The sequence below is a fragment of the Dipodomys spectabilis genome, unplaced genomic scaffold (genome assembly GCF_019054845.1).
Source record: "Dipodomys spectabilis isolate Male_0828 unplaced genomic scaffold, ASM1905484v1 ptg000006l, whole genome shotgun sequence".
Taxonomy (NCBI): domain Eukaryota; kingdom Metazoa; phylum Chordata; class Mammalia; order Rodentia; family Heteromyidae; genus Dipodomys; species Dipodomys spectabilis.
Window position 1 is genome coordinate 2,041,435 of NW_024870683.1, and position 24,566 is coordinate 2,066,000.

General features: G+C 38.5%; 1 protein-coding gene across 4 annotated transcripts; it reads right to left on the minus strand.

Annotated features, from left to right (window-relative positions):
• On the minus strand, positions 1-24,370 carry C9orf72 (C9orf72-SMCR8 complex subunit). 4 transcript variants are annotated; one of them, XM_042697427.1, is made up of 11 exons: positions 24,315-24,361; positions 16,023-16,510; positions 14,484-14,543; positions 10,854-10,949; positions 10,005-10,069; positions 7,247-7,319; positions 5,624-5,740; positions 3,746-3,981; positions 3,265-3,322; positions 1,556-1,665; positions 1-1,429 (listed from the first exon to the last, which is right to left on the minus strand). In XM_042697427.1, the coding sequence occupies exons 2-11, from the start codon at positions 16,464-16,466 to the stop codon at positions 1,243-1,245; spliced, it is 1,446 nt and encodes a 481-aa protein (XP_042553361.1). In that variant the 5' UTR covers positions 16,467-16,510; positions 24,315-24,361; the 3' UTR covers positions 1-1,242. The 4 variants fall into 4 exon arrangements, with proteins under 4 accessions (XP_042553361.1, XP_042553370.1, XP_042553379.1 ...); XM_042697436.1 differs by lacking the exon at positions 24,315-24,361 and adding an exon at positions 24,015-24,055; XM_042697445.1 differs by lacking the exon at positions 24,315-24,361 and adding an exon at positions 23,877-23,922.
• Between the last annotated feature and the right edge of the window lie 196 nt (positions 24,371-24,566).

Consider the following 24,566-nt stretch of genomic DNA (forward strand, 5'->3'; position numbering starts at 1 on the left):
TCATCCCTTTCTTATAAGTATGTTTTCCCTTTCTTGTTACTTTCACAATTTTAAATAAAAATATGTTTGTGTATATTCCTACACCAAACATTGCTATAGCATAGAAATATGTCAGTTACTTTATAGCCAGCAAAATGGTCCAACAAAATAAATAGACTAAAATAGTTCTGCCAAAATAGCACCTAGAAAATAGCACTCCAGTAAAAGTTTCTACTGCTGTTCTTATGTGATGTAGGCAACATGGCAATGGCTTAAAAAATATGGGCAGATATGAGAGGGAGAAGACAAGAAACTGGGGGAAAGATCTTAGTAGCTAACATATCCTCTCATGTATTTTATAATCTCAGAGCTACAAGGACTGCCAGAGCGTGTACATGGTGAACAAGATGGAAATGATTGACGAGTGGAATCTGAACTTCTTCCAAGAAATTATATTTTCCAAGGGGGAAAAAAGGCACATTTCAGTTTGGCTCAAAAATAATGAAAATGAATTTCAACTTTAGTTAGTTATAGGTAACAGCTAGTAAACAAACTCTATTTTCCTGTATCTTTTTGGATAGAGCTCAACTATATGGAATAGTGATAACAATAATAATAAACACAAACTACACATCCTAGTCAGGGATTACACGCAATTATTTAACATTTCTACACAGCCTCAATCCTAATGGCTAAGTCAATAAAGTAGGGTCTAATAATTCTAATTAAAATTCTTCTTGATCACTGTCTTCTTCCTAAAACTTAACATGCATTCACTCTAACTTCATTTTTGCAGAATGAAAAATTTAAATGCTCTCATTTCCCACTGACTGAAAAAGTATTACAGTAACATTATATACCATAGAACACCAGCAAATGGAAAGTCAACTAGTATTATATCTGTAAAGCTAACTCAGGTTTCATTCTGATATATGTAAACCATGAATAATATATTTGAAAAAAAAAACAGTAGTTGTGGTCAAATGTATTCTATTGTTGTAACTTTAACAGACAACAATACTGTGTATTACAATTGTAAACATGAGTCCCCAAGAGAATATATCTAGGAAAAGAGACATTCAATGTGATGATGCACCTGACATCCCTTACAGACCCTGTGATAACCGACTGTAGTGTATCTAACTGACTGTAGTTGCTGAGTAGGATTCAGGAATGACCTGGGGAAAACTAGGTTTCTCACCCCACTGAACTACTTTACCAGCAATCATGATTGTGATGAAATTCACTTAGCAAATCACACACTTAAAAAGTCATTAGAACATCCCGTTCTTGTACACTGGTGTAGAAAGGTCTTCCGAAGATAAAACAGTGTAGGCCTGGTTTAATTTTCTCAGCTAGTGCCATTATTATGTTAAGATCGCCCTCTGCTGTTAAATCAAGGTCTATCTTCAGGTTGCGAAGAGATTTAAAGGGCTTTTTCCCTTTCTGCCTACAAATAATGAACAAAGAAAAGAAAAAAGAAAACCAAATGTTATGATGTAGGAAATGTCCAAAGGAATTGAAACAAAAACCCAATGCATACAAAGTTGTTGTTCCGTTTATAAGTTTTACTCACGTATCATCTTCTATATATTTTATTAGTGTCAAGGCTTTTCTGTGAAGGACAAGCAAAAACTGTGCAAGGAAAGTACTCCTGAGAGATAAACCAGGCTTCAAATGGAAGACCTGCAGGTAGAGGAAACATTTCAACACACAGGATTTCTACTTACATAGCACACATCCCTGATAGAACTTTCAGTTATCTGGCAGGGAGCAATACCAGAGCCATTGCCACTGAAGCCCCTGAAAGCACTATGGTGGCAGCAATGGGTCTGCAAACTTTGAAGTCTTCTATTTCATCTTTATAAGTGGATGCAAAGCTTTCATTCTACACAAAAACATGTCAATATTTACCTTATATACTAGATACTTCATGTTGTGCGCTTATAAAAGGGTAGAGATTGGGAGGAACTTTATTTCAGCTTGAGAAACAATCAATTGCAAGACTATGAATTATCCTTCAACTATGCAAAGTATGTCACAGACCACATAAACCCAGATCCAAAATTTCTAATTAATGTAAAGGACAGTCCCTGAGGCTAGTGCTCTATTCCTTGAGCTATAATCCCACTTCCAGCTGATAGGCTTTCCTGCCACAGCTGACTTTGAACTGTGATCCTCAGATCCCAGTCTCCTGAGTAGCTAGGATTAAAAAGTGTGAGCCAGAATGGATCAAGAAAATGTAGTGTATATATATATATATATATATATATATATATATATATATATATATATATATATATATATACAATGGAATTCTATGCCTCCATCAGAAAGAATGACATTGCCCCATTTGTTAGGAAATGGAAAGACTTGGAAAAAATTATATTAAGTGAAGTAAGCCAGGCCCAAAGAAACATAGGTCCCATGGTTTCTCTTATTTGAAATAACTAGTATATGCCTGGGACAAGCAGAAAAAGTCAGATAAGATGATGTTAAGCGAAATGAACCCCAAGATAGGGACACAAGTGGTTTTTTTCTTTCTTGCTACTGTTTCTAATGTATTTATAAGGTACCATGTGATTTTTTTGTTGCTTTGTATGTCCCTCCCCCATGGTATAACCCCTGTTTTCACTGTATTTGATGTTGGTATAATTTGGGGAGGGGAAGGGAAAAAACAAAATGTTTAAATACGGATACAGGTTGACCCATTGCAACAATGAGATGTACATGACGCTATGTTGAAAAACAAATTTTACAATTTTGGCAGGGTGGGGGGGAGTGTAGTTGAGGAGGTGGGAGGGAAGGGGGAAAACAAAGGAGGAAGCAACAATGTTTGATAAGAAACGTACTTATTACTTTGCTCATATAACTGTAACCCTTCTGTACAGTATTTTCACAATAAAAAACTTATTTAAAAAAAGTGTGAGCCACTGGTAGTTGGACTAAATATTAAAAATATTTCTCATTCAAAAGACAAATAATGCTCTCTCTTTAAAATAATAACCACTGAGTTATAATGTAGTGCTTGAAATTGAAAGAAAATGCTGGTTATTTGAAATGGGAAATAATGAATTATTTTTTTACTGATAATGTACTGAAAACTCACCATTAATAATTCAAAAGAAAAATAATTGAGACTTTAGATAAGCCACCGGCATTTTCTAAAGATAAGGACCTAATCCCGTAATATTTTATGTCTATATACTGCAAGGCCCCACAGGACATATTTTAAAAGAAATCATATTGTTTGTTTACTGTCACGATATCTGATGTCATGTTTACCTGATCTAAGAAGGCTTTTACTAAAGTGTCTCTGTGCAGAACATCTTGGAAAATATTCCTATAAAGAAAAGACAAAGGCCCAAATGTTGAAATGATTAAACAAGACTTTTTTTTACAACTTGCCACAATAGTCAGTAAGTTGAATTCTTGCAAACATATTTATAAGGCTAGAACTCTACCATCTGAGCCACAGTGCCACTTTCAATTTTTGAGTGGTTAATGGGAGGTAAGGGTCTCACAGGGACTTTTTGGCCTGGGCTGGCTTTGAACTACAATCCTTGATCTCAGACTTCTGAATAGCTTTAGGATTACAGACATGAGCCACTGGGTGCCTGGCTTGTTCTGCTTTTATCCATAATTGTTATTATTAAGTAGTTGCACAAACGGGTTACAATTGCTTAGGTTAGGATATTAGTACAATGCTTCTTGGTCAATCAAGGCTTCCTTGTTAGGTGATATGAAAAGGCAGAGCATTACATACAAGTCAGGAGTGAAGCTATCGTCTGTGTAGATGATGGTGTCCTGAGCCACGTCCTCTTCTGAAGTAGCTCTCCAGAATGCTGTCAGCTCTGATCTCATGTATCTACGCTGATTAAAAATATGTTCGTGACAGGGTGGCATCTGCCTGACGGTATTGACATCCACATCGATGTGCGTGGTGGGATAGGGGGCATACATGACTTGTCGGAAGGGGAGAACAAAGCTGCCAGTGGAATCCTGTCAAAATGAGAGGAAAACATATTGTCAAATGATATAAACCATTTCTTAAAAAAATTAATGCATGTCAGGCATAAGGCCAGATGTTTGTAATGCTAGCTACTTGGGAGGCAGGAAGACTGTGAGCCAAGGCCAACCTGGGCAAAATTACTGAGATCCTATCTCATAAACAAAATAGAAACAAAAAGGCCTCAGAGGCGGCTCAATTGGGAGGCCCTGGGTTGAATCCCAAAAGAAAGCCAACAGAACAACAACAAAAATAGTTTTGATCTTATTCTAAGAAATTTATCATGATCCTGTGCCAACCTCAATGACAACAGTGCTCATGACAGCATTGGTTTTAACACTGAAACACCAGAAACAAACGTCCAAAAAGAGGAGTGATTATATAAGTAAAATAGGTTTCTTAATTGCTCAGTGGCTAAAAGCAAAGTCACTATGGGTTGCTGATACTGAAAAGGCTTATAATACATTGTTTAAATTTCAAGATATAACATGCAGAATGTATTCCACTTGGGAGAAATTTCTATTTGAAAAATATTATCTAAATCAAGGATACATACTCATACAACCTGCTCCCTCATATATGTATATACATATATGTATATGTGTGTGTGTGTGTTAGTAACAGGGCTTATACTGCAGTCTTGTTTGGCTTTTTCATTCATGGCTGCTCTCTGCCACTTGAGCCATTCTTCCAAGTCCTTCATTTTGCTAGTTAATTGGAGGTGAAGTCTTGAGGACTTTTTTTGCTAGAGTTGTCCTCAGATCATAGCCTCTTAGCAGTTAGTATTACAGATATAATGCCTGACTCAGTTTTTTTTAAATTCTGAGATATGTGGTGGTGACTCATACCTATTAATCTCCAATTAACCAGTAAAAGGCTAGAAATGGAGCTGTGGTTCAAGTATAAAGCACTAGCCTTGAGCAGTAACAGGTAAAGGACGGTGCCCAGGTCTTGAAGAGTTCAAGGTCTAGTACTGACACACTGACACACACACACACACACACACACACACACACACACACACACACACACACACACACACACAAACATACAAACAACAACATGTACAATTTCAGGGTTAGATAACAGTTATAAGGAGCCATCTTGAAAATAAAGGTAAGTAATGGTGTTTCACTGATGGTACCATCTATAAATTTGAAGACATATATACTCTGTTCAGAACTATGTAAAGGAAGTCAGTTTCTGGGCATATAAACATGAGACAAATTAAATGGTGATATTTATGAAGTATTTTTACAGAAAGCCTCAAAAATTATTTTTGTAGCTGGGCATCAGTGGCTCACGCCTATAATTCTTGTTACTCAGGAGGTTGAGATCTGAGGATTGCAGTTCAAAGCCAGCCCATTCAGGAAAGTCTTGTGAGACGCTTCAATAACCTACTTAGAAAAAGCTGGAAGTGGTGCTGTGGCTCAAGTGGTAGAGTGCTAGCCTTGAACACAAAGAAGTTCAGGGATAGTGTGCAAGCCTTGAATTCAAGCCCTTGACCAGAAAAAAAAAATTAAAAAATAATCTAGACACACACACCACACATACATTATATATACACATATTCATAAATATATAAAAGTATATATTTTGCAAGTTGGTTTCACTTGTGATAAATGGAGACTATACCTTTAGCAGGCCTTGTACAAAGAGCCCTGACTCATATTTAAATGATGATTCTGTTTCACATAATCTGGAGCATTTCCTCTCTGCTGGTGTCAGAAAAAGGCATAATGTTCTCACTATCTACAAAAGAAAAGGGTTTTAGCTTAAAATATGAAAGAAAAAGTCCACTGGTTTGCATAGGAAAGAGATACAGACATTTTGTTACCGTCAAATATATGCAAGTAATGAGCATGCCTTAGTTATCTGGAACAGTTCAAGGGATACAATTCTTATTAAAAAAGAAATTCTTGTGGCCAAAGAAGTTTAGGAAATACTTTAAAACTAACTGCATGGTATTGCAAAGCCTGTGATATTTGAATACATACTATGACTCTGGTGAGTGACATACAACATTTCTCAGACTTATTTAACCATGGAACAGCCCTTTATTGGGAAGTATAACTGAATACAATAAATTGTATCTATACTTAGCAACAACTATCAAACAAGCACACAATTTTGAAGAACACTAAATGTAATTAAATTAGGTAGCATTACTACTGCTATTTCAATATTTCTACTTGTAAATCTTATTTTAGTGAATATCAAGACGGAGTGATATTTATCATATTTTCCTTGCAAATGATAGTACTATCCAAGCAAGCCATTGGTGAGGGTTTAGAAACCTCTGATTCTAATAAGATTTGTCCTAGAGTTCTATTAACAAAAATGAACAGACATAAAACTATATGAGTTCAGGCTATATCCAGAGATCTTATTTTAAAGCAGTTTTTTTAACTAAAGTGGGGCAAAGTCTTCTCTTAACAAAAGGCAAGCTAGTAAAGGTAAGAGGATGTTGGATGAGAACAATATGTAATGGAGTTTTCTTCCTTTATTAAGCTGACTGAGAAGACAGCCAATGGCACTCTAAAGTTTTGGGGATAAAGTCACCTTTTTGGCATACATAACAAAAATCAATAAAAATACTAGTCTCTAGAGACTCAATGTGATGACAGAGGTATACTAATCTGTCATAGATAGTTGTATGAGAAATATAATTTTGGCAAACTGTATTTCCTGTGAGTATACAAGATATCTTAAAAATAAATAATGAATATTATTGTAAAGCAAATAATCATGTACAACATGTGAGGATGTGCACTTATCTCTGAATTCCTTCTAAATAAGGTTGAACAAAAGGACAAAATCCCTTAGTTACTGCTGAGTGCTTAGAAACAACTGTTCATGAATCTTTTTTTAGCACATGGGGTCCTGAAAGAAGGGGTCAGAGCGATACTGAAAGGGTAACCTCTACCTTCCACTCAGCAGCAACAGTTCCTTAAAAGGTTGAGATGTAGGGGAAAATCAAAAGATAAAATCAAGATGACAATTAAATAACATTTTTGAGGCTAGTTTCAAAAGTGTATGACTACCTTTATATTTATTACAGGAAATGTTTTAGAATTTACTTGACACACATGAAAAATACCTAATATACAAAATTTGCTCAAAAATATTTATGTACCACTAAGCCTGATATCAAAATGTAACTAATACCCAAATTCTTATTTAACAGGTTATTTCAAATTCATGATAAGTTGTTAGCAATAAAAGTCAGATCCCACTTGGGATTCTAACATGAATTACCTTATTTACTTTCTCTGCACTGCTACCTACTACAATAGAGCAGCCACAGGTCTGCAGGTGTGAGCTGATAGCACTGTAGGTTAAAGAAAACAGATGGAAAACACTGACTATAAAACAACTTTGCAAACTTACAGAGTTAAGTCCAGAATTGCTTTATATGCGATACACCACAACTATAAGCATAATGCTATCATTTATGTGTATAAAACGGGATTTTCATAAAGATTTACTCATTAAAGTATCACTTTATAGCTGAAGAATCTGATATATAGAAAGGTTAAGTACTGAAAGTCATGTAGGATTAAAAATAATGTTTGAATTGTCAACACTAGTAAACTCAAGACTAAAGTGCTCTGACTCAAGCCACTGAGACCATTTAGGTTGAACACTCTGACAATACTATAATGACTCAAGGGAATGAATGCAGACCTAAAAAGTAAATACCTATTGTTTCATTTGTCATTTTAAAACAAAAGTTTGTGATAATCTGCAACTGTAACGAAACACTAAAATAGGGGCTGGGAAGGTAGCTCAGTGGTAGAGTGCTTGCCTCACATGCATGAGGCCCTGGGTTTGATTCTTCAGCACCACATAGGCAGAAAAAGCCGGAAGTGGCGCTGTGGCTCTAGTGTTAGAGCGCTAGCCTTGAGCTGAAGAGCTGAGGAACAGCGACCAGGCCCAGTGTCCAGGCCCCACAACCGACAAAAAAAAAAAACAACAAAACAAAAACAAAAACAAAAAAACACACACACAAACACTAAAATAGAATGCCAGAATACATAAATACATATACATAACTGAAGGTGTGGTTTCAGTTGTAGAACACCAGCCTGAGCAGAAAAAGCCTAGTGTAAGTGCAAGACTTAGTTTAAGCTTCGACAACAGGACAAAAACAGAATGTAGACACAGCACTTAGTATGAGGGACTAACACATAATTCAATAAGTAGCTATTACGGTTATCATTTTCTTAGGAAGCAACAGAAAACTTATAGCTACTGGCCACTGATTTGAAGTGCTAGATACTTTTTATTTTGTGATTTATGACACTCAGTGCTTCAACAACTTTATAAAGTAGATGCTATTATTATTTATTTTACATTTTTCTTTCTGTGAGAGAAGGGATTAAGCTCAGGGTCTCTTGCTTGTCAGCTAAGCACTCTACCACTTGGGCTTTGCAAGCAGTATGTAGGTGTTATTAGCATTTCCATTTTACAGACATGGAAATGAAGGCACCGAATCTTCTGGTACCAGGTTATGCCAAACCCCATGGTAATATGAAAAAAAATCTGTATAGCTATTAACAATTTCCATTTCCAGGCCTAAATACAAAGAGAAGAGCAGACATCTAGCATGCTCAAGGTCCTAGGTTCCAGCCACAGAGCATAGGAAAAACAACTCAGGCACCAGTGGCTCACACCTGTAATTCTAGCTACTAGAGAGGCTGTGATCTGAGAATCAGGGTTTGAAGCCAGCCAGGGCAGGAAAGTCCAAGAGACTCTTTTTTTGGGGGGTGGGGGGGAGGGGAGATGCTCCAGTTGTGGGGCTTGAACTCTAGGCCTGGGCGCTGTCCCTCAGTTCTTCAGTTCAAGGCTAGTGTTTTACCACTTGAGCCACAGCACCACTTCCGGCTTTTTTCTTTTTTGCTTATGTGGTGCTGAGAAATCGAACCCAGGGTCTCATGCATGCAAGGTAAGTGCTCTAACACTGAGCCACCTTCCCAGCCCCCAAGAGACTCTTATCTTCTATAAACTACCTGGAGAAAGCAGGAAGTGGAACTGTGATCTCCAATAAACTACTTGGAGGAAGCTGGAAGTGGAACTGTGACAGAGTGCTAACCTTGAGCCAAAGAAGCTCAGAACAGTGGCCCAGGCCTAGAGTTCAAACCCCAGTACAGGCAAAATAAAAAAAAAAGCAAGAAGAAACAGGTAACAATTTGGCTAGAAAATTCAGGATTTTTATGTGTGCTTCTTTAAGTTTAAGCTCATCGATAGCCGACCTTAATTTGAAAGGTTTCTTCTATCTTTAATGAAAAATAACAAACAAAGGACAGAGATTTCTAACTAGTAAGGAGATTTAGCTTCTTTAAATTATAAAAGAAGGGATGTCAGCCAGGCTCTGATGGCTCATGCCTGCATTCCTAGCTTCTTAGGAGGCTGAGAGTTGAGATCACTGTTCAAAGCTAGCCTGTGCAGAAATGCCCATGAGACTCTTATCTCCAATTAATCACCAGAAAATGGGAAGTGGCACTGTGGCTCAAAATGGTAGAGCACTAACTTTGAGCAAAAGGACTCAGGGAGGGCTGGGAAGGTGGCTCAGTGGTAGAGCGCTTGCCTTGCATGCTTGAGGCCCTGGGTTCGATTCCTCAGCACCGCATAAGCAAAAAGAAAAAAAAAGCCGGAAGTGGCGCTGTGGCTCGAGGGGTAGAGTGCTAGCCTTGAGCTGAAGAGCTGAGGGACAGCACCCAGACCCAGAGTTCAGGCCCCATGACCGGACCCCTCAAAAAAAAGGACTCAGGGACAACACCCAGGCCCTGAGTTCAAGCCCCAGGAGTGAAGAGAAAAAAAAAAGTGATATTATGTATATTACAGGCATAGAGTAGAAAAAATAAAACATATCAATAATGGTTTAACTATGTACTGTTATCCCAGGAATAATATGAATAAGTATTCTATTTTCTTCCTTCTAGATTTTGTCATGAGTGAGCATGGATCTGTATCTTTTTAATCCAGCATTTACAAAAAAAAAGAAAATTCTTACTTGAGAAGAAAGCCTTCATGACAACTGTCACCAATATCGTCATCATTGAGTACTGTATCAGCTATCTAAAAATGCACCCAAGAGGAAAAATTAGTCTAGCAATCACACAGTATTGAGAGAACACTTCTAACATCTTTTTATGAAGTCTAGATTCAATATAATATACTGCCCTCATTTCTGAGCATCATGAAAACCCATAAAACAATCTGTGTGCACTGCTATAACCTTTCAGAAGAACAAACGGAAATGCTGGTCAGACAGGTTAAGTAACAATTTTTACAACTTCCCCTTCTGAACGTCAGAATCGGTGTAGACCTTAATGACAAAGTCAGCAGTAAAAATAGTTTCCTAAAGGTATCTGTAAACACGCAAAATGTACGATATAAAATATCCTCAAAAATTATTAAGGAAAATGATATTAGTGTGAGTGTAAATAAATTTTCACTGAGGGTCCTAATTTGCATTATTTCAAAAAGCATTGCATTAAATGCCAGTAACTACTGGCATTTATTATAAGGAATTATAAGGAATGATGAGATAAATTTAATTTTACTTTTGTTACATATATCAGGATCAGAAGGCTTGTTTGCAGCTCAGCAGTAGAGCAGTTAGCTAACATGATCAAGGATCTGGGTTCTATTCTTAACACAGGGGAAGATAGAAGGGTGAGGATAGGGGGTAGGGGGACTATTTGGTCAGAAAATTCAGGATTTTATGCATACTTACTTCGTTGTGAATATTTCATATTCATGATAATAAAAGTCTACTACTGAAATTAGAATATTGCTAACTGAATCATAATAGAGTAACTCAAGTGAACTGATGAAACATATACCCCATGGGACTTACATCTATTTCTTCAGGAACACTGTGTGATTTCATAGATGAAAGCAGTTCCATTACAGGAATGACCTCCCCAGTAAGCATGGGAATAATACTCTGACCCTGCACAAAGAAGTAAAATAGTGACAGAAACCACCTAATATGGGATACGCTGGGCAATGAAAAGGAAAAAACAAGGAATAATACCCATCAACGGAAATCCTTGGTACCTTGTTCAAAAACAGTCCCAAACATGTCTACTACTTAAAATATTTTTAAAGGATTTTTATAGGATTTAAATTTCCCTTCCGTTTCAGCTGTACTTCCACCTACTCAGAAGGCTGAGAACTGTGGATCTCAGTTCAAAGCCAGCCTGGGTAGAAATGTCTGTAAGACATATATCTCCAATTAACCAGCAAGAAAAGCGGGAAGTGGAACTGAGACTCAAGCACCAGTCTTGAGCAAAAAGTGCTCAGGGATAGTGCTAAGGTCTATATGAGTAAAATAAACTCATAAAAAAAAATGTTTCCTTTGGACAGCACAGACTCTCTGGTAATCATAAGCAACTACATTCAACAACATGTCATCATGTCAATTTAGAAAGGATCTCCTCTGACATTAGTTATAAAATGTTCCTTAGTTAAAAATCATTATTATATTTTCTGTTTAAAAATGAGGAATGTCAAACATACTCTGAAATCCCAATCTCCAAGTTTCAATCAAAATGCAACTGCCACATTCAAAATATATAATCTACCCAAATATAAATCAAAATTATCTACAGGTGTTAAGCATTGAAAAAAACAGAAGCTTTCAAAACAGTATTACTATATATTATATCTTCATCACTGTTTATTACATAGTTAAATGCACTTTTAAATCTGCATTTGTGGACTCAAGTTAATGGCACAAATGTGTAAGAGGTCTTACTCATTCACTGTCATTCCCCATCAATTTGTGAACAACCTCAGTATGGGACTTCTAGAGATGTAGGTGAAACTGCCAGATATCCATCAGTTTTTAGCTAAACAGATTTTATAATCAGTTATTTAATTAGTTCAGTAACTTTTTTCCCACTAACATACTGGGAAATAGTTTTATTCAAATTCTTACATGTATCTTCAAATTAGAACCCCCTGCCTCCTTCCCCTCCTCTGCATCTATAGCTATCTATCTATCTATCTATCTATCTATCTATCTATCTATCTATCTATCTATCTATGACTATGGAGCCCCTTACATAGAAGCTGCTATAGAATTTAAATCTGATACTACCTTTAGAGATTCCATTCTGTACTATAAATCTCTACATTAAATAGTTTTAACTTTAAAATACACACATCATATAGTAACCTCCAGAATTAATCAAACTCATTGTTTTTGCTCTTTAATTTTTGATTTTTTTTTCAATTACAGTTAATGTATACAATCCAATGAGAAAAATGACTGAATTTGTGTTTGATTTCTTTGTTAAGGGATTTTATCAGACGACAGCTATTAGCACCCTACACTAGCACTGACTGAGAATATTTCAGATCAGTGTATCATTCTCAAAACAGTTTGTTCCAACTAATGCTGTTGGAAGGGCAAAAGGTAAGGTATGTGAGGACTCAATTACAAGACAACACTTCCTTTTCAGAAAGGATAATTTTGGGAAAATCCACCCCCCCCCCCCCACCTTCCCCAGCCTAGGTTTAGGCACATATGGTATACTTTGACATGGAATCTCAAGACAGTTTTTGCTGTTTGTAAAGGAACAGCCTCACCGAAGCTCAAGAACAAAACTCAGGCCAGCTGAGCACTGAAGAAGAGGCACAGGAAACCCCCCAGGTTTCTTCTCCTCTTCATATTTCTCTAGACTTCAGAAGGACAATGTTTTCCTGTTAAAGTATCTAGCTTGTCCTAAATATACTTTCCTCCTGACACAGGAGGATAACATTTTTAAGAAGATCCCTTGGGAAAACAGGAAGAAATTCAACCTAGCAAGTACAGGTTTCTAGTTTAAAAAAGCAAAATCCATCTAAAAGAATTTTACTTGGTCCCATACTTATCTTGAAATAATGCTTCTTAGTAATTCTGTAAGCATCTGAGGTTAAAAAGTTGGTAAAAGTTGTCCCATTCCTAGGGACCATACTGACTAATCAGCCAGTAAAGACTGGGTTTCTATGGGAATAGGGAACCTATTTCTTAAAGTCTCATACCTTTCCCCAGACTTATCTCACCTGGCCTGCAAAACTACTTACAAAATTACAAGCATAATTATTTGTAAAGATCATTTTTGTATATTTCCTGTTATGTCCCCATATTTTCAGTTTGTTTTCTTTTTTTGGCATTCTTCCCTTTTGGTCATGCTAAGAAAAATGAGAGAAAAGACAATTGGACATGTTTACAGGATTAAAGTTTAGCCAGGTACAGGTGGCAGTGGCTCACACCTGTAATCCTAGCTGCTCAGGAGGTTGAGATCTGAGGATCTTGTTTCTAAGCCAGCCAGGGTAGGAAAGTCTGTGAGAATTTTATCTTCATTAACTACCAGAAAACTGGAAGTGGTGCTGTGACTCAAACTAGTACAGAGCTAACCTTGAGCAAAAAAGCTCAGGGACAGGGCCCAGGTCCTAAATTAAAGCCCATGATCGTTCCCCCCCCCCCCCCCAAAAAAAAAAAAAGCTTTACAAGAAGGATCAATGAAGGGGGAAGTGTGCCAGGGCAATGAGAGATAAAGACAAGAACATGTCTCCAGTGGAGATTTCTCTCCAGGGGAATTTCATTGCCTATAATGGTGTGACTATTATCTACCACAGCTATTCCCTTGTAATCATGCTGCTTAAAAACTCTACTGTCTGTTCCCCAGGTCATTCAGACCCCTGGGATAAACACAGCATCCCTTCCTAGAGTCAATATTACAGGGAGCCTAACCAGTAAGGTAAAGAATACTATTGGTAAATTTAATATTAAAACAAACAAATCTATCATGAGATAAAGTGTAAGTTGCAAGAGTTTTCAACGTTTAACACTACAGAAATATTATTCTTAGTGCTATGTCTTCACCCTCACACAAAAACTCCTTAGGAGTATATTTGTTCTCTTCCTGGCATAAGCTCCTCTGCAGAAATAGATTCTCAAGCCATATCTTAAAAACGCAGAAACAACCTTTCATTTTTACTATGAATATGTGATCCCAAACTTCTGTGCAAACAGAAAAAAGGAGTAAAATATTAATTTGTTGATTGGGTGGGAGGGCGGGGGGAGGATGGGAAGGGATGGGAAGGGGAAACAAAGGAGGAGGCTACAATGCTTGATAAGAAATGTACTCATTATCTTGCCCATGTAATTGTAACCCCTCTGTACAGTATTTTCACAATAAAAATAAAAAAATATTAATTTGTTAAATGCAATTATCATTGGGATTACTTAAATATTTCAGATATAAAATAAAGAACCCTTCTGTATATCACCTTTACAATATAAAATTTAAAACAATAAAATAAAGAAGTTTTCATCTTGCTTATTCTTTACATCTTCACAAGGACTGTGTCATTTTCAGGCTTACTCTGTCAAACAAATGTCTTCAAGGCCTTCAGTAAAGGTAGCCATCAGCCTTACATATGCTGTGGAAAGGATGGCATTTAATAATTTAACAGTATGCAATCTGCACTTTACCTGATCTTCCATTCTCTCTGTGCCTTCTAAGACAATCTTCTGGACATTTTCTTGCCTTTCCTAAGCAAAGAACAACAACACAACAAAAAAAAAACCTTACTTTAAAAAATTTGGATACTTGTCCATTTTTTACTGCAGATATGTTCTTGTGTAATTTAACTCACAGGAAAAATACTTTCTACTTCAGGAGAAAATAGCATAAGGAGGCAGTAAACAAACTCAACAAACCAACAGCCTCACAGACAATAAAAATAAAATAAGAACTGTCTTTAGTCTATAGTGAAAAAAAGGCTGATTTAGCTGAACATGGTCAATGTAACATCTGCAGTTTCAGAAAGGAAAATGACCAACTTTTCAAATTAAACAAGGTCCAGCTGAATCTGAGGATGTGGAGCTTGTGTACTCTTAATGAATTTCATAAAGGGCTGAAAAATAAGAAGGCAAACCTGAAAACAGAAAAACAACTTAATCTATTAAAGGACACTATTTTCCCTTAAAACCCGGAGTCTTATAAAATTAGTAATATTTTAATGGATTTTGGGGTTGATATTAAACCAGAAAGTTATAAGAATTAAATCTGTTCTCTAGACATGCCAAAACGATACTAAAGTATAAATTTCATTATACATTAAACCATATGATTTAGAGGAAAACAATAATTATCTCTAGCTTGATTTATGAAATTAAAAGTAATCTTTCCTAGAAATCATCTGGTGCAACTTCACTTTTCAAATTTGGGAACTTAGAGACATGACAGGGAGCAAGGACTACTTGGCTGAAGTTTGAGAAACAACTATTTTTGAATTACTATACATATACAGTAAGTGAAAGACAGGGTCATGCAAATGAAAGAAAATCACAAGGTTTTAGAATCAAAGGTTTCATATTCTGAGTTTCTTACCTTTCCAAAGCTATAGCTTTTAGCTTATCATAGAGCTACCATGTCCTACTTCGTTTTTGAAAGAGAGTGAAAGGAGATTTATTTCATGGCAGCCAAGGGGCTTCCAAACACCTTCAGCTGTCTTTGGAGGTACAGATACTAGTATTAGGTTAAATAGGGAGTTATGAGGCAGGATGAGAAGCTATGAATAGTTAAGTCCCAAGTCACAGGCAGGTTCAGAGGTGGTCAAAGGCAGTGTCAGGTGGCCAGACAGTCCCTGATCTCAGGATGGCTTAGATGGTGCCTAAGTTATAGTAATTCATTGGTCACTATCAGATGCTCCCACCCTTCCTGGATTCCGAGATGTCTGCAGAGTGACTTCAGGAGAGAACGGCTTCTTTACTGTGAAGATTACAGACACTAGACCAAATCACTAGACCAAATCTATCAGTAGCTAATAGGACAGTCACAAAATAGTGATTGTTGCTAAATGAATATAATTAAGCAACTATATGTATAGCTATAAAACACAATATGTATATATATGCAGTATGATTGATGCTAAATGAATGTAATTCTAAAAATTAGATATAAATGTATTAGAAAATAAACTTTCAATGACCAGGTAAGCATGCTTAAAAAGCTCAAAAACCACTCACCTTATGCATCCATATTCTTCCTTTCCGAATAATATGTGTTAATCTATCAACACACACTCTGTGAAGCGGAAGGTAGAAACTAAGTTCTGTCTGTGGAAGTATAATCGACAGTCCATATGTACTCCGGTCTCCATTCCAGTTTCCATCAAAGATTAATGAAACAATAATTACTCCTTTTTCAGACAAGACAAAAAACTTTACATCTATAGCCCCACTTTCTGCATTGCGAAGAATTTCTCCATTCAGAGTGTGGTTGGCAAGAAAAGTTATTTCTCCATCACTGAGAAGTCCTTGTTCTGTCTTTGGAGCCCAAATATGCCTTACTCTAGGACCAAGAATATTGTCCCAGTAAGCAAAGGTGGCTGCTAATAAAGGTGATTCACCACTTAAAGCGATCTCTGTCTTGGCAACAGCTGGAGATGGAGGCGGGCAGAGAGTCGACATCACGGCATCCCAGCTCTCACATCATCCAAATGCTCCAGTGATATCTAATCAAGAACATTAGAACAAAAAGCAAAAAACAATTATTAAGTCCAGCAATTTTAAAGACATACACCCAAACCCTGAATAGTTTAGAAAAATGTTACATACATACATTCTTAAAATAGAGCCTCATTGTTCCCAAACACCTAACGATACGTACAATTCTAGTGTGGTTGGTATTTGGTCCCTCAATCATTGTAACTAGAGAGTAGGCAAAACAGGAAGGGAAGGGGAAGACTCAGAGACTGTGACACTTGTTGTGGGTTGAACTGTGTTTCCCCCCAAAAGATATGTTCAATCTTGACCTTCTGTAGGTGTGACTATGATATATTTGGAAATATGGGCAATCAAGTTAACCTGGAGCCATAATTGGTTAAGATTAAAACAAATCCTAATCCAGTGACTGGTGTGCTTTCAAGGAGAAGGGGTAGGGAAGAGGGGGAGGGTAGGATCTGGAGATGAGACATGTAGGCACGAAGGGAAGACTGCCATGTGAATGAAGCCGAAGGGCAGGAATGATGCAACCAGAAGTGGAAGAATGTCAAGATTTCTGGTAACCAACAACCACCAGAAGTGGAAATGTCTGGTAGGAGGCTTCACGAGAGGATTATGTTTCTACCAACGGTACCTTCTGAGCTTCCAAAACTGAGAAAAAAAAATTAGCTGCTGCTGTCTTAAGCCATCTAGTTTATGGTGCTTGTATTTCTAGAAAGGAAATGCAAGAGAAGAGCTGACAGCAGAAATCACTTAAACCTGTTAAAAGAACAACAACAAAAAAATCACCAAAACTCACACTCAAGACTGGAGGCATATTTGTTAGGAAATGGAAAGACCTGGAAAAAATTATATTAAGTGAAGTAAGCCAGGCCCAAAGAAACATAGGTCCCATGGTTTCCCTTATTTGCAATATCTAGTATATGTCTGAGTCAAGCAGAAAAGGTCAGGTAAGTTGATGTTTGGGAAATGAACCCCAAGATATATATTCAAATGTTTTTTTTCTTTCAGGTGATTATTTCTAACACATTTATAAGATTATTTCTTTGTTGCTTTGTACGTCTTTCCCCCATGGTATAACCCCTGCTTTTACTGTATTTGAGGTTGGTATAATTTGTGGAGGGGAAGGGAAAAAACAAATCATTTAACTAGGGATACAGGTGGATCCATTGCAACAATGAGATGTACAAGTCGTTATGTGGAAAAAAGAACTATACAACTTTGGTGGTGGGGGGGGAGGATTGGGGGGTGGCGCGGGGAGGATGGGCAGGGATGGGAAGGGGAAACAAAGGAGGAGGCTACAATGCTTGATAAGAAATGTACTCATTATCTTGTCCATGTAATTGTAACCCCTGTGTACAGTATTTTCACAATAAAAAAAAGACTGGAAGCATATAAAAAAATGAGCAAAGTCCTCTTGCCTCTAATAGTACTGTTTTGTGCTGTTGCAAAACAATTATATGTGAACTTTCTCCTGGACAAGATCACATATGAAACAATTAAAAATAATGTGCATGCAACAAAAAAAAATATCAAACAAACAAACCCAGTCCTATTGCTTTAATGAACTCTGGGTATGAGGGTACTAATATACTAGTATTGACACTAAAATATGAAGAGAAAGACACACAGTTACTATATTAGTCAATAAAACAGGACAGTATATTATCATTGTGAAGAGAGTTTTGGATACCAAGTGGCTAGAATAAAAAAAGCTTCAGTTATATAGAACATGTAGAGAACAGAAACAATTGATGAACTCTGTCCACACCTTTCAGTCTGCCTTGAAAATGGGCACAGAGGTGAGCAAACAAGTTCACAGCTAAGTTAGAACCAAGAGCTCAACTTGTACATCTTAGTATATCAGTGATCCCATATATATTGCTCTGAAAAGACATAGTCTATGTAGTATTAGTGTAAACTGTTGTAAACCACATAAAAAAGACCTAAAGTCTTAAAATGAAAAACCTAAAAATAGGTAAGTTTGAAATTGTGGAATCTGTTTAGTAATCAAGGACAACTAACAGGTGAACTATATGCTATACCTATTTTTGCCTATATGATTGCTTTGGGAGATACCATTTGATTTATAAAAAAATTAGTATCAATGTAAAATATATTACTTAAAAAATATTATCTACACCTTGTCAAGAGACTTCAGCATCTAATAAAAAGCAGTGACTTCTATTTTTAGAGCCTTAGGCGAATGCACACAAAGCCTGGCTTTATAGTTTTTAAGTTGTATTTTCAACTTCAGAAATTTATTTAGGTATTTTCTTCCTATAATATGCCAGCTTAATACTCTCAAGAGGCCACAGTGGATGTAAGTTGTACAGGTTGTTTAAAACATCCATTGTTTCTCATGCAACTGAAACAACTGATAATGAGAAGACACAGTAATGTAATTTGCATTGAGAACTGTAATGATGTTATTTCTGTCATCATTTTATACTACTGATCAGGAATGCAAGGTTATAAATTAAGCAAACATACAAATAGGAAATCATACATTATAAACATTTACCTTTTATTCTTTCTTTTTGGATAAAAGGGGTAGTGTCATAAAGGCAACATTACAATTCAAATATTCCATTACTATTTTGAAAACAAGTGTTTCCTAAAACAGAATAGAACCCTGGAGCAAAATCTGATTGAATTATGGGAAAATTTTTTTTACCTGATTATGAAAATTAAGGTATTATAGACCACCAATTACATTTGGTTTTACTCTTAGTAAAATTAGAAAGAAACCCAAGAATAAGATTATGTTAGGTTGTTTAAAACTTAAATGCTACCAAAAGAAATAACAGTTGTTGCTCTTAGCCTTAGGGCACACATGAATTCCCCACATCTTGAAGCTGCAGAGAGTACTTAACAATGTATACTACTTTATCTTTAAATAATTACCCACGATAAAGTCTAACTTACAGATTAGGCACTATGAGATTAACAATCATAACAAATAATAGAACTACAACAAGATATGTGAATGTGGTCACTCGCCAATATCTTACTTTATTAAACTGGACTCTGTGCTGATGGGAGATGACACAGTGTCTACATGATGAGATGAAGTAAAGGAAGTGACACGTGTACTGTGACTTAGCTTCAGGCTACCACCGACCTTCTTATACATCATGCAGGAACATCTGCTCCCAGTGATACAGACTCACTGAGCTGTGAGGACATTGGTGATTACCTGTCAGGAGCAGATAAGGCTGATGGCTGAGGAGACTCAACACTTGAGTTTTTTTGCTATCATCTTTTGGAAGAACACTGTACTTGGAAGTGATCTCTATCTTTTTACCTCTGCAAAGTGTTGCTACAAAGGCTATAATCCTCCGGTGACTTTAATGTTGTGCTTTGAGCATATATTCTATAACTTTTCCCCTTAATGTCTGAACATGTCAAATTTTGGCAGTGTCTATGCTGCTGATTATGTCTTGGTTTCTTGTTCCTCTTTCTCTGTAGATTACCAAACAATTTGTTCCAATTCCTCATTTGTTCAACTTCTCTGTGACTTTCAATATGTTTTTACACTTAGTCATCAAGAATATCAGCAAATCCTTCTGAATCAAATGGTGTTTGTAGCTTCTCCAATAAGTTTTGTATTTTTCCAACTAAATATTCCTGAGTCTGTAGATCTTAGTGACTGAGTGTAGACTGTTTTTTTTTCCTGCTGGTAATGGGGCTTAAATTCAAGTGTTAGGGCACTGTCCCTGAAGTTTTCTTTCTTTTTTTTTCCTTCCTTCCTTCCTTTCCTTTCCTTTCCCTCTCTTTCTTTCTTTCTTTCTTTCTTGCTTTTTTGCTTTCTTTCTTTTTCTTTCATGCTCAAGGCCAGTCCTCTATCACTTGAACCACAGCTCCACTTCCAGATTCTGGGGTTAATTGGAGAAAAATCTCTCATGGATTTTCCTGCCCAGACTGGCTTTGAGCCGTGATCCTCAAATCTCAGTCTCCTAAGTAGCAGGATAACAGGTGTGAGTCACTGGTGCCTGGCTTCCTTTTTTTTTTTTTTTTTGGGTCCAGTCATGGGGCCTGAACTCTGGGCCTGGGCACTGTCCCTGAGCTCTTCAGCTCAAGGCTAGCGCTCTACCACTTGAGCCACAGCACCACTTCTGGCTTTTTTTCTTTCTGCTTATGTGGTGCTGAGGAATCAAACCCAGGGCCTCATGCATGCAAGGCAAGCGCTCTACCACTGAGCCACCTTCCCAGCCCCGGCTTCCTTCTTTTTTATGGAAGACTTTCATCTTTTTTACTTAAAGGAAATACTTTATAGCTTCTATTTGACATATCCAAATTACCACTATCACTACTCCTGTGCTTTGGGGTCATTAAGTACAATAAGGGCCTTGGGCACAAGTACTGCACTACCATGATAGTGAACCTGACTATTAATTACAATGGCTACTAAGGACTAGCAAGCAGGCTGTCAAGTGTACAGTAGACAAGTGTATGCTGGACAAAGAGTTGAATCATGTTCTGGGTGAGACAGAGCAAAAAGGTGCTACTCAGAATGGGATGCAATTTAAAAAACCTTACAAACTGTCTATTTCTGCAATTCTACATTTAATGTTTCTGGTCTGTGGTTGAATGTAAGTTACTGAAAGCTTGGAGGTATGTGTGGTGGGGGACTAAACCTAAGAAATGAAATATCATTGAGAAGTATTATTAGGAAAGTTGTAAAAACTAATTTTATTAACTCTTGGAGTTGTGATCTCTGGTAAGGAAAAATCCAATCCAGAAATGTATTTTCTGGTGAAAGTACATCTGTGGAGAATGAGTGATGATAGTATGACAGCCCTAAAACCAGTTAAAAAACCAACAGACTTTTACATATGTATCTTGTGTATATATTGCATTAGCTACTCAAGAAACTACACAAAGCCAGGATCCAAAATGGGTGAAATGATGGTTTGCCATTCCTGTCAACCAAGCCCAGGCTTCGGGAGGGTTTACTCAATACTTTCCAGAAATAATCCAAAATATGGGACATCTGATTACATTAATTAGATTCTGTTAAGACTGTTAGCAGATTGATAAATTTGAACTTCCCTTTATTTAAACATTTGATAAATCAAATATTAGCCACCTTTTTCCTGATTAGTATTTAGAAAACTGACTGGCCTGCTGCTAGTGTAACTCGGAATTCTACCATCCTTACCACTCTCACTTCTAGTAACAATGCTTTGGGGTAGGCCCTAAATCAGCTCACCTTCTAAAACAAGAGCACTCAGTACCACTGTAAGCGCAGTGAACTACCTGTAACATTAGACTCTTGGTAACACTTAAAATACTCAAAATTAGGCAAGACTCAAAGATGTTACGTTTACAACAGGGCCATTTCTCAAACACCAGAACTTCCCACCACCACTCCCTTGGAACCTACTCAGTTCTGCTCAAAGGTAGAACTGAAAGGAGAATTTAATGTTTCTTTCTTCTTCTTTTTTTTTCCTCAGAAAGCAAATACTGGACTGCCAGCATAGCTAAATAAAGAGGCTATTATTTTTTTTATCAGCTTCTTAAGTTATATATAATTATTTCCTGAAGCAGACAAATGTTGGTTCTGTGTACAATCTAAAATGTAGCCTATAATTTCTCTCATTTTTATTTCATATATGAAAAAAGCACAGTCATCCTGAGGCAGTTTGTAGCTGATGAGGGGTTTTCCTGAGTGGCAGGGTCTGGTGGAGGTGCTGGTTAACAATGCCTGTGGAACACCCTCATCATACTGTAGTCCTCCCTTATCCAGCTTTACTTTTTCGTGTGTAGGACCTGTGGTCAACCTTTGTCCAAAAACATGAAATGAAAATTTCCAGAAGAAAGCAATTCACAAATTTTCAATAGCACACTATTCTGAGTAGTGTAATAAAGTCTTAGGCTGATTGTTCCATGGTTGTGAATTCTCCTTTTGTCCAGAGTATTCACACTATATATACAACCTACCTTTTAATCACTTAGAGGTTCTCTCCAAGGTCAGATCTCTCTGCCCAGGTATAAAAGTGCTTGTGTTCAAGTGATTCTTATTTTCACTTTGTTAAGTAAAAATATAAAAAATACAGGAAGTGGGAAAGGTCACATTCACAGACCTTTTATTACCACCTTTTGTTGTACTTGTTCTATTACTAGCTACTGTTGTTACTATCTCTCCCCCCCCTTCTCCCTCTTGTCTGTCTGTCTGTTTTTTTCTCTTCTTTTGTGTCAGTCCTTTGGCTTGAACTCAGGCCTTGTGTACAGACCCTGAGCATTTTTACTCAAGGCTACTGGCTCTACACCTTATGCCAAAGCTCCATTTACGGCTTTTTGGTAGTTAATTGGTGATTTGAGTCTCATTGACTTTCCTGCCCTAGCTGGTTTCTAATTGTGATCCTCAGATCTCAGCTTCCTGAGTAGCTAGGATTACAGACTATAACTAATTTCTAAACAATCACAGATCTCTATGTAAAGGAAAAACATGGACTATATAGGGTTTTATGGTACGTAGAGGTATTAACAGGCTCTATCATCTGAGAAGGAGAGACGACGTACTTCAATTATTCGCATTCTATATTACAGTATCCCATATATTATACTCTGAGGTGCTCTTATGTTATAAATCTCCCAAGGTTGGCTAAAGGTCCTATTACCATTTCCAGTCCTGCACTGACGGTTTTTCTGGACAGACGGAGAGTCTTTCCTCTGCATCAGTGTTGGTGGAGGGAAACAGGGTGAATAGGCATTTACTCACATGCCATAACCAGACAGCGGCTCCACGAGATCCTAACAATCTCCGAAAGGGCCACGCTTTCCCTTCCCTGCTCCAGACAGGTCGGTGCAATGCACCCTGTCCAGAGAACGCGTGAATGCAGAAGTAATCAGTGCACTTCTGCAAATGATTGCCATCACAATGGTTACTTCCTATTTAATCAGTGCGTGCCACCTCAGGGCGGTGGAGTCACCAGCTTCAGCAGAAGGGGAGGACCCGCACCCCGCACTGGGGCGCACGCACACCCGTCACCAGATGTCCGCACTCCTCTCAAACTTCTCCTGGAATTCTGTAGGCACGCAGGTCCGCAACCCCTCCCACCTGCCACGTCCCCTCGAGGTGGGCTCCCCGCCGCCCCAGCCCCGACCCCGACCCCGACCCCGGTCCTGGTCCCGGCCCCGGCCCCAGCCCCGCGCCCCAGCCCCGGCCCCGGCCCCGGCCCCAGCCCCGGCCCCGGCCAGGCCCCTCAGCGCCCCAGGCTCCGTTCTCATCAGCCCGGGGGAAGTGGGCAGCGCTCCCTACGGCTTCCCCCAACGATCCTCGGAAAGAGTCGGGACCCGGGCATGCGGGCGAAAAGCAAATCCGAGGCCCGGTCCCCATCCAGGTCAGAGCCCGGGCCCGCAGACATCCAACTCCACCAGTCACTAAGGCTGGAACGCCCGATGGCGCTCCGAAAGGGAGACCGCGGGGAGACAGCCCGCCGTCACCCCTCCACCATCTCACCAGGCTGATCCCCACGGCCGACCGCCCGGGCTGGCTCCTCGACTCACCCACACCGCCAGCACCGCCGCCGCCGCAGCCCCCGGAGCCTCAGCCGCCGCCGCCGCCGCCGCCGCGGGCGCAGGGACGGCAACCGCAGCCCACCCGACCTGGCCACGCCCATCGCCACGCCCCCGAGCACGCCCCCTCGCGCATCCCAGGAGCATCAGGGCCGCCGGACGCCGCGTTTGTTTACTTCTCGTTTGTTCAGTTCGGGTGTTTTTTTTTTTCTCCTTGTTTACCTTTAGCTAATATTGTGAACGCAAGTGGAAGGGAAGAAAGACGGGGAAACAAAACACGATACTACGCACCTTCTACACAGACCCTCCTGCTGTACTCCCGCAGAGAGAAGGAACCGGGCGGTACGGGCTACTGACGGACCAATCGCCATTTTTCTGACGGGCGGAACAGGTCCCTGCGTGCGCACCTCTACGTCCTTACGGGACACTGTAGGTTGGGTGTAGGCGCTGTCGATCAATGGGGGTGGCCTGTGAGAAGGGGCGGTGCGGGGCGGGCGGTGCTAATTTTCCCGGTCCTCGTGGCTGGAATCCGGTGTGCTGTCT